Source organism: Limulus polyphemus, unplaced genomic scaffold (genome assembly GCF_000517525.1).
Source record: "Limulus polyphemus unplaced genomic scaffold, Limulus_polyphemus-2.1.2 Scaffold5604, whole genome shotgun sequence".
Lineage (NCBI taxonomy): Eukaryota > Metazoa > Arthropoda > Merostomata > Xiphosura > Limulidae > Limulus > Limulus polyphemus.
In genome coordinates, this window is record NW_013671214.1 from 44,592 (window position 1) to 61,893 (window position 17,302).

At 34.4% G+C, this 17,302-nt stretch overlaps 2 protein-coding genes and 2 non-coding genes across 5 annotated transcripts in view; 1 reads left to right on the forward strand and 3 right to left on the reverse strand.

The window, feature by feature from the left end:
- Positions 1-4,059, reverse strand: part of LOC106472779 (LYR motif-containing protein 1-like) — a 6,988-nt gene extending 2,929 nt beyond the window's left edge. The window contains exons 1-2 of one of the 2 annotated variants that reach the window (XM_013933436.2): positions 4,003-4,059; positions 2,424-2,589 (exon numbers count right to left, since the gene is read on the reverse strand). In XM_013933436.2, coding sequence (XP_013788890.2) covers positions 2,424-2,589; positions 4,003-4,037 — 201 coding nt within the window. In that variant the 5' untranslated portion in view covers positions 4,038-4,059. Of the gene's footprint in view, positions 1-2,423; positions 2,590-3,904 lie in introns of both variants that reach the window. The other variant, XM_013933437.2, reaches the window with a different exon arrangement.
- Positions 4,060-6,254: 2,195 nt separating this feature from the next.
- On the reverse strand, positions 6,255-6,326 carry Trnac-gca. The gene has a single exon. It is a non-coding gene; the product is annotated as a tRNA-Cys (tRNA).
- Positions 6,327-7,778: 1,452 nt separating this feature from the next.
- Trnac-gca lies at positions 7,779-7,850 on the reverse strand. Its single transcript has one exon. It is a non-coding gene; the product is annotated as a tRNA-Cys (tRNA).
- Positions 7,851-13,410: 5,560 nt separating this feature from the next.
- Positions 13,411-14,964, forward strand: LOC111089223. The gene is made up of 2 exons (XM_022401308.1): positions 13,411-14,040; positions 14,787-14,964. Exons 1-2 carry the CDS (start codon positions 13,560-13,562, stop codon positions 14,801-14,803), a joined length of 498 nt encoding a protein of 165 aa, XP_022257016.1. The 5' UTR covers positions 13,411-13,559; the 3' UTR covers positions 14,804-14,964.
- Positions 14,965-17,302: the final 2,338 nt, after the last annotated feature.

Sequence of the window (17,302 nt, forward strand, 5' to 3'; positions counted from 1 at the left end):
TGTTTATACGTAGGACATTACATACAAGATTCTAAACCCAACTGTAGTGAAAAGTTAGTACCATACTGTTTATACGTAGGACATTACATACAAGATTCTAAACCCAACTGTAGTGTAAAGTTAGTACCATACTGTTTATACGTAAGACATTACATACAAGATTGTAAACCCAACTGTAAAGTTAGTACCGTACTGTTTATACGTACGACATTACATACAAGATTGTAAACCCAACTGTAGTGTAAAGTTAGTACGGTACTGTTTATACGTATGACATTACATACAAGATTGTAAACCCAACTGTATTGTAAAATTAGTACCATACTGCTTATACGTAAGACATTACATACAAGATTGTAAACCCAACTGTAGTGTAAAGTTAGTACGGTACTGTTTATACGTATGACATTACATACAAGATTGTAAACCCAACTGTAGTGTAAAGTTAGTACCATACTGTTTATACGTAAGACATTACATACAAGATTGTAAACCCAACTGTAGTGTAAAGTTAGTACCGTACTGTTTATTCTTCTTTTTCTCTCTGTTGTATTAAGAATTTCCTTATTTACGTTAGGACTGTTGAATAAAAACATACACGTACACACCTTTGTTTAACTTTCTTTCTTGCACTGTGCAGATTGATGTAAACAAAACATCACAGTTAAGTGACAATAAGTGTTTTTAAATTTGACAAAGCTCTCCTGATGTGACCTTATAGACAAGTTCAGAAATAAAAGAACTTTACTAAATCCAAGTAAAGGTAAATAGGTCTTCTAATTTCTATTGGAGCATTTTGTACGAGTTTTATGTACAAATCCAAACAAACTTTTGGATGAATGTAGATAAATACTAATACTGAAAGATAAGAAAGTTTAATTAGTTATACTTGTTGTTTATTAAGCCAATATTCCAAAGTTCTTATTGTATTTCAGTATAGTTATGAAGAGTACTAATGCAATATAACCTGTGGAGGAAATTAACATTTTACACATTAATTAAGAAATGTTTCCATAAATTCTGTAGCCAATACAGAATGCTGATTATATGTTACACAACTGGTACTCAAAACTATTCATTAACTTTCATTATGAAAAGTTATTTATAACATTATATATTCTTGATACACGCCCCAGTCAGAAAGTTTTAATACAATATTTCTAGTCATTAAGATCTTAAGTTCCAAGAAAAGACTTTTAACCTGATTTTGGCTTAACCAAGTAAAATCCTTAAAATGTGGTGTTAATTTTTCACATTATATCCAGTAGTTATAATTGTTCACTTCTTTTAGACTTGAGTATAAAGATTCCAGAACCAAGCAGGAGAACTTAAGCAAATTTTGATACAACTTCCAAACTGATTGTCAAAGTTGACTTATTTTGACAATTATCGACTGCTGTTTTCAAGGCAGACTTTGCAAGAAACTTAAATACTTAAATGCAAACAATAAACTGAACTTTTTAAAACATGACAGAGCACAAATAAAGTTTCCACCAGAAAATGAAAAATACTGGTCAGAGAAAAGGCAAAGAAAGATGAATAACTCTCCAGTGAAATAAGTTATTGATATTTTTTTTCTCCACAAAATGAAAGCCCTCAGCTATAGCTGTTATTTTAGAAAACTTCTAATAAATTTTAAAAATATTTCCTGATATTACATACTCCAGATTTATCATCAAATTGGGCCTTGTTAAGTTACAAGTTTAATAATAAAAAACAACCTTTATATAAAAACATAGAAGGATATTAACTAAGACCTACTGCATGATTTTATTATGATCTCTAGTTTTAGAGTATGCTCTGTCCTTTAGTTACATACAGAAGCTACAGTAAAAGTGTAGTAATGTACTTGCTTTTGATCTCTAGTTTTAGAGTATGCTCTGTCCTTTAGTTACATACAGAAGCTACGGTATAAGTGTAGTAATGTACTTGTTTTTGATCTCTAGTTTTAGAGTATGCTCTGTCCTTTAGTTACATACAGAAGCTACGGTATAAAGTGTAGTAATGTACTTGCTTTTGATCTCTAGTTTTAGAGTATGCTCTGTCCTTTAGTTACATACAGAAGCTATGGTATAAGTGTAGTAATGTACTTGCTTTTGATCTCTAGTTTTAGAGTATGCTCTGTCCTTTAGTTACATACAGAAGCTACAGTAAAAGTGTAGTAATGTACTTGCTTTTGATCTCTAGTTTTAGAGTATGCTCTGTCCTTTAGTTACATACAGAAGCTACAGTAAAAGTGTAGTAATGTACTTGCTTTTGATCTCTAGTTTTAGAGTATGCTCTGTCCTTTAGTTACATACAGAAGCTACAGTAAAAGTGTAGTAATGTACAAGTGTATAGAATGCATTGAATTATATACATTGTATACTGTTTCATGCACAGAAAACTCTTGAAAGTAAAAAAGAATCAATATTCTCAGTCACATTTTTATTTTTACGAAACAATTCCTTTGCTTCATTAATTATATATTTTCTTTCTGATTCAGTATGCTGTGGTTTTCCAGAAGCTGCTTCCCAGTTCTTGCCAGTTCGAAGGATATTTTTGTAAAGAGACAACACTTCTCGCCTCAGAGCTGACATCCAGATATTTCTGTTAACATGAGATACCACAGTAATTTAAATGGTGGCATTGAAATGCAATATTAAAGAAAAATATTCAATACTACTACATATAAACAATTTAAACATTTAATTTTATTTTATATCTTCTTTTTCTCAGTAGTTATAGGTATTACTGCTTACTTAAAGAAACATATCCATATGGACGAGTTTTAACTACGTTATATGGGGATCAACCTTTTACGTGACAGCATGGAACTTTTAACACTTATTATTGTCTTAGTTCTTTCTTTACACAAACAATTTCTTTTAACAAAAAGCACCTTTAATGAGGTTTGTATTTGCATCATTTTCTGTATTAACTTTATTAAGGCAGGTGCACCACAGACATTCAGTCATCATCGGCAAGATTTTTTGGCTTATGTAGATGTTAACATAGATGGATTCTATTCATGCATGACAACATTCTTATATTTTTTCATATATATGTTTCCACCAGGTGTTTTGTTATACAGGTTATCAGTAATAAACTATTAGAGTGTACTTTGTATTCCCTTATGATTGCTTGTAATCTAAAATAAGGGAACACAGTGGTTATTTCTTGTGTTTTATAAATCAGACACACACAGGTTAACTTTTGTTTTTATAAAAAAGTCAATTTTCACTAATATGTATAACAAAGCAATACCTGTCAGAAACAATGGTATTTATTTTTACTGTGTATTTTACTCAGACATGATTAGTGCGACAACTACTAACTTAAACGTCTCTTTTAGTTTAACTCATTTAAACTGTAGTTTGTAACTACTTACTGAAGATAGCTTTATGAAAACCTATATTTACATTGAATTCAAACAGTCATATAGACTGCAAACATTTCAATACACAGCATTCAGTTATTACTCTGTATTTCATATTAATGAAATGACGATGATATAAAATTATCATTATAATGTTGCGTTTAATCTTGACAAAAATGTTAAGTTCAAGATACGTCATTGTCAAGCAGAAGTTGTAACGACAGCGACTGCAGATTACAATTTACAAGCTGGCGTAGCGATTGATCGAGCAGAAATCTGACTTTAAAATGTTTCGTTAATACGGTGTGTTCTGAAAGAAGCTAGACCAAAAAAATCTGTAAGCATGAAAGAGTACACTTAGCTTAATTCTAATTTATTAGTAATAATGTTCAGAGTCAATAAATTAGTATAATATAGTATTACTATTAGGAATTAGTATACATAAGCCTATTCCTAAACTTGTTTTGGCATAACTGCCACTGGTAAGTACTTTCGTCCAATTACGTACATAACGTTTATGACAGCCAAAAAAAAAGTTTAGCTTACTTTCTGGTGAAAAGTTTATAGGTACATACAAGTAAAGATTTATCTATAAAAAATAAAAGAACGAACACTATTAATGTTTATATAACATTATAATTCACCTTATCACTACGTGCGTACACGATTCAAGCGCCATCTGCACTTATATAATAGTTTTCCTGTAAACTTATTAGCGTTAAATAAATCGTGATGTATTATTAAAACCAAATTAAGTGCAATCTTTTCCCCACTTTCATCTTAATTTGTCCATTGCAGCTCAAAACCAGAGATGATTAAAATTTAAAAAAGCTAAATTGTATTTATGTATATATGTGGTGGATAAGTTAGCTAACTGGATAAAAGAGTAGCTGGATGGAAGTTCAGTCAAAACTGGATTAATGTCACACGTGGGGCACCTCAGGGATCAGTCTTAGAATATGGATGAAGAAATAGTTGATAAATTACTTAAATTTACTGATGCTATAAAGGTCTTGGATGTTACTAGTTTGAAGAGGATGTTGCTGCTTTACAAAAGGATTTAGTGAATTGGGGAAATAAATCGCAAATGGGTTTAATAATAATAATGCATTTGTGTTATCATAATTTGAATAATAAGTATAATATGGATGGGAATAATCTCAACAGTGTCATAAAAGAAAGGGATCTTGGTGTAATAGTTGATCAGTCTCTCAAACCATCCAAGCAGTGTGCTGTTGCTAGTGGTAGGACAAATAAGATTTTAGGTTGTATTTGCAGAAATATTCAATACAAGTCTAAGGAGGTTATAATTTATTGTATAGGTTACTGGTTAGGCCATGTTTAAATTATTATGTTCAGTCTTGGGCTCCTTGCCTTAGGAAGGACAATGAACTGTTAAAAAGGGTTCAGAGGAGGGTAACTAGAATGGTGTCTTGGGTGGAGGGTTTGTCATATGACGATAGATTAAGATCTTTGAAACTATTTTCTTCTGAAGAAAAAAGAGTTAGTCAGTTTTGCATTTTGCGGTTTTTTATGGGCATTTTTGTGTTTCTTACTGCTGCTTCGCCCCCTATTGATGGATCTTCACCAAATTTGATATGGAGTTTCATTGGGTCCATGGGGAGATACATACAAGTTTTCAGTTATGAGTTTTACGGGTTTTATGGACGTTTTCGCGTTTTTTACAATTACATATAAGGGAAGCAACTTTTCATGTCCTAATATAAATTTTCATTTATCATGAACTTACATAACTTCCATCTAGGGGACGGGTACTCCAGCTGGTATATAATAATGTTCTATAGTCTTTTGTCTCTCGTCATTGGGCACAACTGATGTGTTCTGATATTGTACGAAGATCTTCTTGGACAGCTACGAGTAAGAGACAAAAGATGGAGCTAAAATGCTACTTTAACCCACCTGAATTAATGTGAATCTAAAATAAAAAACAACAACACTTGCTCTAACGTGATTTTTAAAACATTTGTTTGGCTTATTGGTTTCCAGTAATTCACTGGCTTTCTACATTTAAACCGTAACTTTTCAAACGTGTTTATGTTTTATGTTTGTAACTAAACAGAAAGCTACACATTGAGCTATCTTTGCTCTGCCCACCACGGGTATCGAAACCCGGTTTCTAGCGTTGTAAGTCAGCAGACATACCACTGTGCCTTCTCAAACGTAATACATAATGGAACCCTACAAGGGCACAGATAGCTATAAAAGAAACCTACTGAGTGTAGTGTTATAGAGAAAATATATCAATTAAATCTATTTTTGAGAAGTGTAAAACGTCTGGTTAATGGGCTGTATTTTTGGAAAATTAATGGTATTAATATATATAAAGTACAAAGTTCGAAAAGGAGCTGATGAGTTTTGATAAAATTATCGAAGTTTGGAAATTTCGATTTATTTGGAACGAGAAACTTTAACAGGCAGAAAGAGTTTTATTGTACAGTGTGGCTACAAAATAGGTATAATAATGGCTGGAGACGGCTTGAATGGGTAATGAAGAAAAACTTTAATATAACAGCAAATGTACAACGTTTCGACAAGGTTTTGTCATCATCAACGGGTACGGTTATTTATCTGGAACAGTCCGTAGAGTGAACCATGTAACGTAAGGGAGAAATGTTAAATACACACATAAAGCATCCTAAAAAGTGTGTTTTACTGGTTTGCCTACATGTGTTTCTGTTATAAATAAGTATATAAGTTCATTTAAACTAATTAATTTCTAAGAACTAGAGTCTTTAACATCTAGTAAGAAACTATAGGAACTTCCAAATATTGATCAGGGTGTATTTTGATTCATAGATTCCAGACACGAACATTCAATTAATCCAGTCACAGTGTTTGATGGTTTAATACTTCTAAAGTGGAAAAGGTAATCTTCAGGGGGCGCCCGGGATTGAACCAGGGACCTCTCGATCTGCAGTCGAATGCTCTACCACTGAGCTACGCCCCCTTCATGTTTTCCTTTCCGTCGGTATGAATTTAGTATTACTTTTTAAGACCATATCGTTCAGATTTGTTCATTACAAGTGAGGATGATTTGGAAGTATTTCAAATGGTACATCCAGAAGCAGTTCGTTGAAAGTTCTTACAGGTGACATTCCACTGAACAAGTAATAACTCACGTGGTTAGAAATAATTAAGTATATAACAGAATGTACACAAGGTCAGTCCATTAGACTAGCCTGGTATTGGAGAAGGAATATTGATTATAATTACGAATTGATTTTGTGTATGTACACAAAATTTGGCCAGCTTTTAGTCAAATTTACAAGTCTGTTGTACCTAAAACTCAGATCAGTTTCAAGAGTATTGGTTCTCAAGATGTCTGTGAATTGATGATGTCATTCTGACACGGACTCTGAGAAGTCGAAGTACAAGATGGTGGTCATGTGAAGAATAAAAATACTTGTGTCCATCATACAATTTGAATAACGTCTAGAACCTCCGAAATGCATTTTTTTTTCAGTATCTCTATATAGTGTGTCTGGTGTTTCTTGTTCTCTTCCAGTAACTGTCACAAAACCAGCAATGTAGCGTAAGACAGTTGATAACTCTAACATCAAATACAGAATACCATGTTGAATGGCTCTCTGTAAAGAAAGTCGTGGCTTGCACACTTTGACCCCCCCCCAACCGTACACATAGGGATAATCGAGACACGGTGCATGTAACTTCGTTTTGTTAACTTTTTGTTGATCATTTCTGCTTTATATATATATACGTATAAGATATATCAATTAATCAGGTGGCCTGGACCTTTATACTAATAGGTCAAAGATACTACAAACGCGTAAACAAAAAGGTTATTATATTTTCCTGAGACCAAGAAACATTAAGTGTCCAGCTAATCATGTAACTTCTGCATGTTATGTTTAGTCTAATGTACTAAACATGATGATAACGCCGTTCATACGAGGTGAAGACAGAATTTGGCGACTCATTCGTCATTTTTTGTGTTGTAAAAAAAATACGCTATTCTCGAACAATGCATTATATTAGGTCGTATCAGCGTTACAGTATATAAATATACTTTATATATTTGCACACAACAAAAACACTCACTTCGTCTGATAACTCTATACTGTGAAGCTATAATGTTGAATATGCTTGAATTTTTATTTTGTTTTTACGTATGTCGCCATTTTTAATTTTTGACTACTGACCATACGGAAACCGGGCAGTCTGCAGCACCCTACCACCCGCAGTCCACACTAAGTATCTAAGTTCATTTAAACTAATTAATTTCTAAGAACTATAGTCTTTAACATCTAGTAAAGAACGATAAGAACTTCCAAATATTGATCAGGGTGTATTTTTGATTCAAATTCCAGGCACGAACTTTCAGTAAGTCCAGTCACAATGTTTGATGGTTTAATATTTCCAAAGTAGAAAAATAATCCTCAGGGGACGCCCGGGATTGAACCAGGGACCTCTCGATCTGCAGTCGAATGCTCTACCACTGAGCTACACCCCCTTGATGTTTTCTTTTTATGTTTGTATTTTTCGTTCTCAGTAAATAAAACTGATATATTGTTCAATAATGTTAGTGATCGTTCTCATTAAATAAATCTGATACATTGTTCAATAATGTTAGTGATCGTTCTCAGTAAATAAACCTGATATATTGTTCAATAATGTTAGTGATCGTTCTCATTAAATAAATCTAATACATTGTTCAATAATGTTAGTGATCGTTCTCAGTAAATAAACCTGATATATTGCTTACTCGTATTAACGGACGTTCTCAGCCAAAACCTGATATTACTCGATCATACATGCTATTTCATGTTCACAAAGAACGTCATTTTTTGTTGTTTATTTGTACCTCAGGTTAGTTCTACCTAACTGACATACCCCAACTTTACGTTGCTTACACATATAAATATCTATACACGTTTTTATGTTTAAAAAAAGTTTGATTTTTTTACGTATCTTCTTGGTTGGACTTCACTGATGCTATTAAGTACACATACACGTGCATCTTGAAATAATATTCTTATTTGCTTGAATAACATTAACCTATGTGTGTTTGAAAATATTCTTTTATAACCTACTGACCCATTACTGACCAAGGTTTTTCCTACCGACCCATTACTGACCAAGGTTTTTCCTAACGACCGAATACTGACCAAGGTTTTCCTACCGACCCAATAATGACCAAGGTTTTTCTTCTGACCCAATACTCACCAAGGTATTTCCTACCGACCCAGTAATGACCAAGGTTTTTCTTCTTACCCAATAATCACCAAGGTATTTCCTACCGACCCAGTACTGACCAAAGTTTTCCTACCGACCCAATACTAACCAAGGTTTGTACATTGCTAATGGCTATCGTGTTGAACATATCTCGTGTAAGTAAATATCAAGAATTAACAAACACTTTTTCATAGTTTTGTTTATACATCTATTAACGTCAAATAGGTGGCGCCACTGATAAAAGTTTGTTGTTGTTTGTTATTAAGCACAAAGCTACACATAGGGCTATCTGTGCTCTGCCCTCCACGGGTATCAAAACCAGGTTTCTTGTAGTATAAATTCGCAGACATACCGCTGTGCCACTGGGGGAGGGGAGGGGGTGATGAAAGGAACGCATCTTTTAATCACATTAGTTTCTTTCCTTTTGTTTAAATAGAAGTATCATTAAGTTTGATGAGGGATTAGTTGCTTTTTATCATGACTTAAACGTGAAACAACAACAGTACGGAACATAAGAAAAACATATTTACTTTATAGTTCCATTCACTGACAGAAGCACAGAACTGAGACACTTCTAAACATCAACTGTTACCTAACTCTTTCAAAATCAAACACTTCAAGACATCAACTGTTGCCTAACTCTTTTCAAAATCAAACACTTCTAAACTCCAATTGTAACCTTACTCTTTCAAAATCAAACTCTTCTAAACACCAACTGTTACCTAACTCTTTCAAAATCAAACACTTTTAAACACCAACTGTTACCTAACTCATTCAAAATCAAACACTTTTAAACACCAACTAGATTTTGAAAGAGTTAGGTAAGAACACTTCTAAACACCAACTGTTACCTAACTCTTTCAAAATCAAACTCTTCTAAACACCAACTGTTACCTAACTCTTTCAAAATCAAACACTTCTAAACACCAACTGTTACCTAACTCTTTCAAAATCAAACACTTTTGAACACCAACTGTTACCTAACTCTTTCAAAATCAAATAACCAGCTATTAGCTGTTCTTGCAAGAGGGCCGTAGGCAGTAACTTTTTAAATATAATACATGGTTGGGCAACATAAGAGTTACATAACAATGTATTTTCAGGATGCGGATATAATTCATTGCATTACATTTCCTCTCCAATCGACCACGTGCTTATCGGTAACCTTCGTATTATGACTAACGAAGATTTATGAGTACTGATGAGTAAAGATCCAAAATTAGGGGAGCATCCAAAAATTAATTGAAAACCTAATACAAAAAAAATAATAATCAGTAGATAACTCAGTAAATGTCGACATAATTTGAGTTTATTGGATTTAATGCAAAGCCACGTTGCTATATGCTATGTACACCACGGGGAATCGAATCCTTGAGTTATAAGTACGTAAACTTACCGCTGTTCCACCGGGGGACCGCAAATGAAGTAAGAAAGAGAATTTAAACGTATCCTATTTAGAAACTTATTTAAAACTACTTGAATCAGTGGGATTTAGGTCAGTTCAGAATAATGGACCAGATAAGCCTAAAATATAATGGTTAGGAAAACATGTATTTATATCAGGAATTGAATATTTGTAGTATTCAGAGTAAGTTATAAGGGTTTACTTAAAGCATATGCTGAGATCGTCACGTTATTACATAATACTGGCTATGTTCTGAGGTGAGAGATGAAAATATCCAATTGAATTCAAACATACCTTTTTGATACATACCAACTTTACTACCTACCCATAACCTCGTGAGATATAATTGTGATCACGGCCGACAAACGAAAGTAATCGAATTAAGTTTGAAAAGATTTTATTCACTTTAGGCTTCAGTTTTATTGTGCTTTGATTTAGGACATTACCTTATTTCTAATCAGTTGTTTAAGTAAAAATGGTTTCATGAATTTATAAGTTACTTTTTTCGTTTTAATCTAGAGTTTACTTACCTTTGGTCAGAAGTTACTATTAATAAGACTCCGATTTATACAGGAATTCATTTGAACTGATATAAACTAGTTCTTAAATACTTCTACGTTTTTCTTGGAATAAGTGAAACAAGTGCCTACTGTGGTTTTTGAAAGTCCCGGATGAATTATTGACTACATTTGAAAGGTGCGAAACCAATTAGGTTAAATATAATAATCTTATTACAGGTTTGCCTTGGAAATTATCACACCAAATTTGCATTCTTTATTGCCCATTCTATAAATGCGAATATTTGAAAGATGAGGCCTGGTGGTTAAGGCACTCAACTCACCATCTGAGGGTCGCGGGTTCGAGTCTCCGTCATAGAACATGCTCGCCTTTTCAGTTGTGGGGGCGTTATAATGTGACGATCAATCCCACTATTCGTTGGTAAAAGAGTAGCCTAAGAGTTGGCGGTGGGTGGTGTTGGCTAGCTGCTTTCCCTCTAGTCTATCACTGCTAAATTAGAGACGGCTAGCGCAGATAGTCCTCGTGTAGCTTTGCTTGGAATTCAAAACAAACCAAACCAGTTTGAAAGATGAGGGTCACCTCGTGTAGGCTTGATTCACACCAACTTTATACAAAATATTGTTGGGATGCCGAGCATTGTCAAGAAACAAAGTTGTTTAAGATAAAAAAAAAATCCCGTACTTTGAGCATTAACAGTTAAAAAATAGCCGCGTTTTTAATTATCCATGCAGCGCCCATCAGAAAATATGATATCGTTTAAACCACAAATGAATGTTATAATGTAACAATAATACTACCACAGTCACATTACTTTATTAATACAATTACCAAGTGAAACACGACATTATCCACTAACCCTAACTTACCGTATATTCATAAACAATATATTTATGTTTCCACGTTGTATGGGGATTCTGAGCAGTGTTAAACAACATGATTACATGGGGTTCTGGACAGTGTTAAACAACGTGATGATATGGGGATTCTGAGCAGTGTTAAACAACGTGATGATATGGGGATTCTGAGCAGTGTTAAACAACGTGATTATATGGAGATTCTGAGCAGTGTTAAACAACGTGATTACATGGGGATTCTGAGCAGTGTTAAACAACACGATTACATGGGGGTTCTGAGCAGTGTTAAACAACGTGGTTACATGGGGGTTCTGAGCAGTGTTAACGTGATTACATGGGTTTTAGCTAACTGCGCTCTCTACGCCACGGGGAATCAAACCCCAGATTTTAGAGGTGGAAGTCCGTAAACTTATCGCTAACCCACCGGAGGACCTCACTGGGGGACTTCTGAGATACTAGAGACAGAATTTATCCCGCCTATTAGGAACATCAAACTCCGAATTTTAGCATTATAAGTCCGTAAATTTATCGCTGGCTCCTAGGGGGAGGCATATAGGGGCGACCAGAATTAAATCGAGGACTTCTCTATCCACAGTTGAATGTCCTACCATGGAACTACAACAGACCTGTCAATTTTCCCGATTTCGGCTAGAGTTTCCTGATATGGAGTCCTGTTTCCCGATCTCCCGACACGCAACCAGGATCTCCCGATTTGGCACCTCTCAATGTTGACAGGTATGCTACAAACACGTTTATTCTATGAAATCCTTAAGTAAATATAATTTATAATATCGTGGTTATTTATTTTGTAATTTAAGCATCTCTCGTTTAGCAGTTTAAATATCAAGATTACGCGATTTATGATAAAACCTTATATAAAAAAAAGTCGAAATAATAAGGTAAACATTGAATCGGAGAGAGTGGGTTTACGTGCATTGTGTTTCATTGTTAACATCCAGGTATTTAATCACGTTGTTTAACACTGCACGGAACCCCCATATAATCACGTTGTTTAACACTGCACGGAATCCCCATATCATTACTTTGTTTATCAATTCGTAAATATCTCATAATCGAATTGGTCGCTATTTTTGTAGACGTTTTGGTTTCAGTAGATGGGTAACAACACCCATCCTTGAGGATAAAAGGTAAAACAGAAATTTCGAAACAAGAATTAATTAATCATTCGAATCGAATCACGAAGAAGATCACACAATAAATATTAAAACAAGTTAATTCCACTCACGACGAAAACAAGTTATTGTCAAGCGATTTGCTTAGATAAATCGAGCCAGTGGCACAGCGGTATGTCTGCGGGCTTATACCGCTAGAATTCGGGTTTCGATCCCCGTGGTGGGCAGAGCACAGACAGCTTTTTGTGTACCTTTGTGCGTAATAACAAACAACATATAAATCGAAAAGAAGTTGCTGTCAAGCGATACTATATCTATCGTATGTCAGCCAAGCTGAAGACTTCTGGCATTGTACGAAAAGTCTCTTCGGTACTGCAAATGTAGAGTGATTGACATATTATTCTTCTGCATTGTTCTTTACTTTCACTCAGAAGTTTCTTATTAAAAATAATACATTTCTTCTAGACCATACGTTTTTTTTAAGTATTTTTTCCCAAACAATTGCTTCGTCTTATTTTAGCTTTTGTGAAACATATTATTGTGGAATTTCTCCAAGTCTGCCTACTTCCACACTGCTAGGCAAGAGTTTATTTTATGATATATTCAATTATTCAGTGAGCGCCGATAATTTTTATTATTTACCAAGATAAAGTTCTAAATACACAGTTTCCCTTCTACAACTAATATTATTACAGCACAATGTAGGACGTTAACATTTTGGTGATTATGTGTCGCTTGTAACATACGAGCATACGACACGATCTCTCAAGACCTGTTTGGTTCTATTTTCGAAATAGTTATTTTTTGAGCTACCCTGTGTCCCAGAGTGTAATGGTAACAAAGTTATAAAAAACTTTCACGTGGTTGGATTCTTGCCAATGAAAGGCAAGAGTTAACGAGAAGGTCTTTTGCTACGAAAACAACTTCTCGTCACAAGAAAACCGGGTGAACTGCTGTTGTATATTATACACACACGTGCTAACGTTGCTTTAGTTAGAGGTTCATATCCGTAAGTATACGTGTCGTAGATTGTTGTTTTTGAAAGGCTTAATTCTCTAAAATACAATATAACAATTATGGCTGAGATAGGAAAAGAAACCGAATTCGACAGCCAAATACCTTTTAAATGCAGCTCTAATAATGAAGTCAAAGAAAATGTAATTTTAGAAGATTACTTCAGCTCTTTTACCAAGGTTAATAAAATGACGTATTTTGTGGTCAAACTAACAAATTTGGCCCTTGTTTGCGAACCCCTTACAAATGACCCAAAGCCCAAGATCCAGAAGGTTGGCATGAATGACATTGTAGGTTGCAGCGTGAAGAAAACTGTGGCCAAGAATGATGCAGGACGGATGTTTCAAATTCATTTGGAAGTATATTATTATCCGGTGATCCGGAAATTTTGGATAAAACAGCGTTCACGTCGTCAGCTAAACCTGATTGTGGACAGATCTGTTTCCTGGGAGATAAACGAAAAAACAGCAATAACATGGAAGAATGCACTTTTATGGACATCATCAAAACTAGGAGAACCTGAAGACAAACTTCATTGTCGACGTAAGATTTGTAAAATTATATACATTACACTTTGTCGTTAAATTTATATCTACTAATATTTGAGATACTTTCACACGTGCATAAAAAAATTATTAAGGTGTAACTACTTTCTGTGTAAGTGATAAGGTGTAACGATACTTTCTGTGTGAGTGTTAATGTCTAACAATACTTTCTGTACGAGTGCTAATGTCTAACAATACTTTCTGTATGAGTACGGTTGCCGAGATCTGCCAGTAAGTTAATAAGTCAAAATCAAGCAAGCCCTCTTGCGATGAAATATTTTTTCTTTATTTTATAACTTTGGAAATTCTTTCAGCAGAAAGAGCTATAAAGATTCTCGGCATTTTTTTATACACTGTCAAAAGTTGAACGCCACATAAAAGAGGGTATTGCTTTTATGAGTGATTAACGTGTGAATTCAGTTCCCCTAACAGGGCCGTGTTCATTTATGTTCAAACCTTTACCATTCACACAGGGATATAGTTGCTAATTCAATTTCCGTATATTCTATTGCCTCTCATAATGTGGCTTATTTTATGTGTATTTACATAAATACCCTTTTAATAACATTATGTTATAAACTACATAATGATATATTAGGTAGGTCTAACAATAGGTGGCATATTACTAAACTTATAGTACATGTTTATGGGTGAGAGGGGTACTTAGACTCATTTCCATCATGTATGATATAGCGATCTAGTGCGCGTAACGTTTTGTTTTTGTGCAAATTTCTCTTGAAACAGGTGAAAGGTCTGGTTAGAAGTCTATCATGGAGTGGTTGTAAGTTTCCGTATTCGTGTAGGTAATGAAAATTTGTTGAGCGGGAACTTTGTATGCGCTAGTGAGTATTACATTTTGTTATTTTTGTAGGTTAGATTTAATTTTGGTAGGTGCAACATTAATCCAGGCTAGACAAGCATATTCTATAACCGGTCGTATGTATTGTTTGTATATTTTTAATATATTTCTTGGTGTTGTTCCTGTATTATTTCCTTACAGACTTCTAGCTTCATTTGTTCTTTGCCAGATTTTGTTTGAAATTTAATTTGCCAGGTTATTTTTGTATCATACGTGAGACCGAGAATTTTTCTTGATGTAGCTCTCTGGAGGAGTTTTCCGTTTAGATATAATTTGGGGATGATTTTGATTAGTTTTTTTAATTTTGCGAGTACTAGGATTTATGTTTTAGGTATACTGATTTTTATTCGTGTCGTGAAACAGTATTCGGTGGTGGCATTTAGTGAAGGTTGTAGATTTATAGATGGTGTTTCGGAACTCTTCCAGATAGCTACATTATCTGCAAATTGTGAGTTGAAGCAAAAATTGGGGTCGTCTAATGATGAAGAGTATGGGGCTAACTACCCCTTCTTGAGGTACATCTGCCTCTGGAGTAAAGTACTCAGAGTAGGTGCCCCCGGTATTTTCTATTTTCAAGGAAGTTGGACAGCCAGCGAATAATTCCTCGTGGTAGTTTCATCTCTAACATCTGGAACCTTGGACCTGAGTGCCAGATTGTATCAAAAGCCTTCTCTAAGTCGAGAAGGCAAACAACCGTGCACTCTCTTTTATTAAAACTGTCTATAGCGGTTTCAGTTAACCTGCCTAGATGATCAGTGGTTGGTCGAAATTTCCTGAAGCCGTTTTGTACCTCCGGTAATTTGGAATTTTGTTCTAGACAATTATTTAGTCTTTCACTAATTATTCTTTCTAAAAATTTTTCCTACGCAGCTGGTCAGGCTGATTGGTCTATAACTTTGTGGTTTATTTGCTGGTTTCCCTTCTTTTATAAACATGAGAATATTTGCTTGCTTCCAAGAAACAGGGATGTACCCTGTTACCCCCCAGTGGCACAGCGGTATGTCTGCGGACTTATAATGCTAGAATCCGGGTTTCGATACCCGTGGTGGGCAGAGCACGGATAGCCAATTGTGTAGCTTTGTGCTTAATTACAAACAAACAAACAATGTACCCTGTTTTCAGGGAGAGGTTGAAAAGTGCCTTGAGGTGTTCAAGTAAGAACTGAGTTCCGTTTTTGAGAAGTATCGCTTGTATGTTGTCTGTTCCTGGAGCCTTGTTTTTAGTGTGTTTTATAGCTATCGAGATTTGTGTCGTTGTTATTTCGCTTGTCATATATTCATCCAGGGTGTTAGTTGTTACTTCTTTGGTTGTTTGTGTTGGGAGTGGTTATATCTTTGTTTTGTTTAATTTTGTTATCTACTTGGTTACGGTAGTGATCATTCATGTCTTGAGTCATTTTGTGTTTGAAAAATCTTTTGTAGGTGTTCTTTAAATAGTTCGGCTTTTTAACTGTCAGTATATGCTGTTTTGGTACCTTGAACTAGTGTTCGGATGTTTTCTTGTGTGTTTATCTCTTTTGATTCTAGAATTTTTGAGGATTTTGTTATGTGTTTAGGGTATTACAATAAGTGTCCCAGTTGTCTTGTTTTAGTAGTTTAGTTTCGTTTCTGATTTTGTTACAAAGAGCATGTATTTGTGGTTTCTGTGTTATATCTCTCGTCAGCGTCTTTCTTTAATCGTGCCTATTAAGTTGTTATGTGGTTCCCACGTGTGTATTGCTGTTTGGTTTTGTTGTTTTGGTGTAGTTGTTTCTGTTTCTTTGGTATTACATTCAGTTATTACTTGACAGTATTCATCTATGTCTCGCGAGCGCGAGGCACTAGTTATGGTTGAATTTGGTAGGAATTCATGGAATTTCGTTTTGTATTGCTGCCAATCTGCTTTATTATAATTGAGTTTTTGCTGAGGTATTGATTTGTTTTGGTGGGGTGCGAGATCGAAGTTACACCATATAGGAAAGTGGTCACTGTCTATATCTTGCCCTTCGTGAAATTCTGAACATTACACACTTAAATCTATAGAAGTTATACATAAATCGAGTATTTGTAGCTGTACTCCAGTGAGTTAGTCGTTTAGTAGTATAGTGTTTGAATTATTTATGAATCCTAGAAATCGGGATCCATTTGATGTTTTCCATCTACATCCAAAATTTGTATCTTTTGAATTGAGATCCTCTATCACAATGTAATGTTGTCCATCTACATCCAAAATTTGTATGTTTTGAATTGAGATCCTCTATCACAATGTAATGTTGTCCATCTACATCCAAAATTTGTATGTTTTGAATTGAGATCCTCTATCACAATATAATGTTGTCCATCTACATCCAAAATTTGTATGTTTTGAGTTTAGATCCTCTATCACAATATAATGTTGTCCATCTACATCCAAAATTTGTATG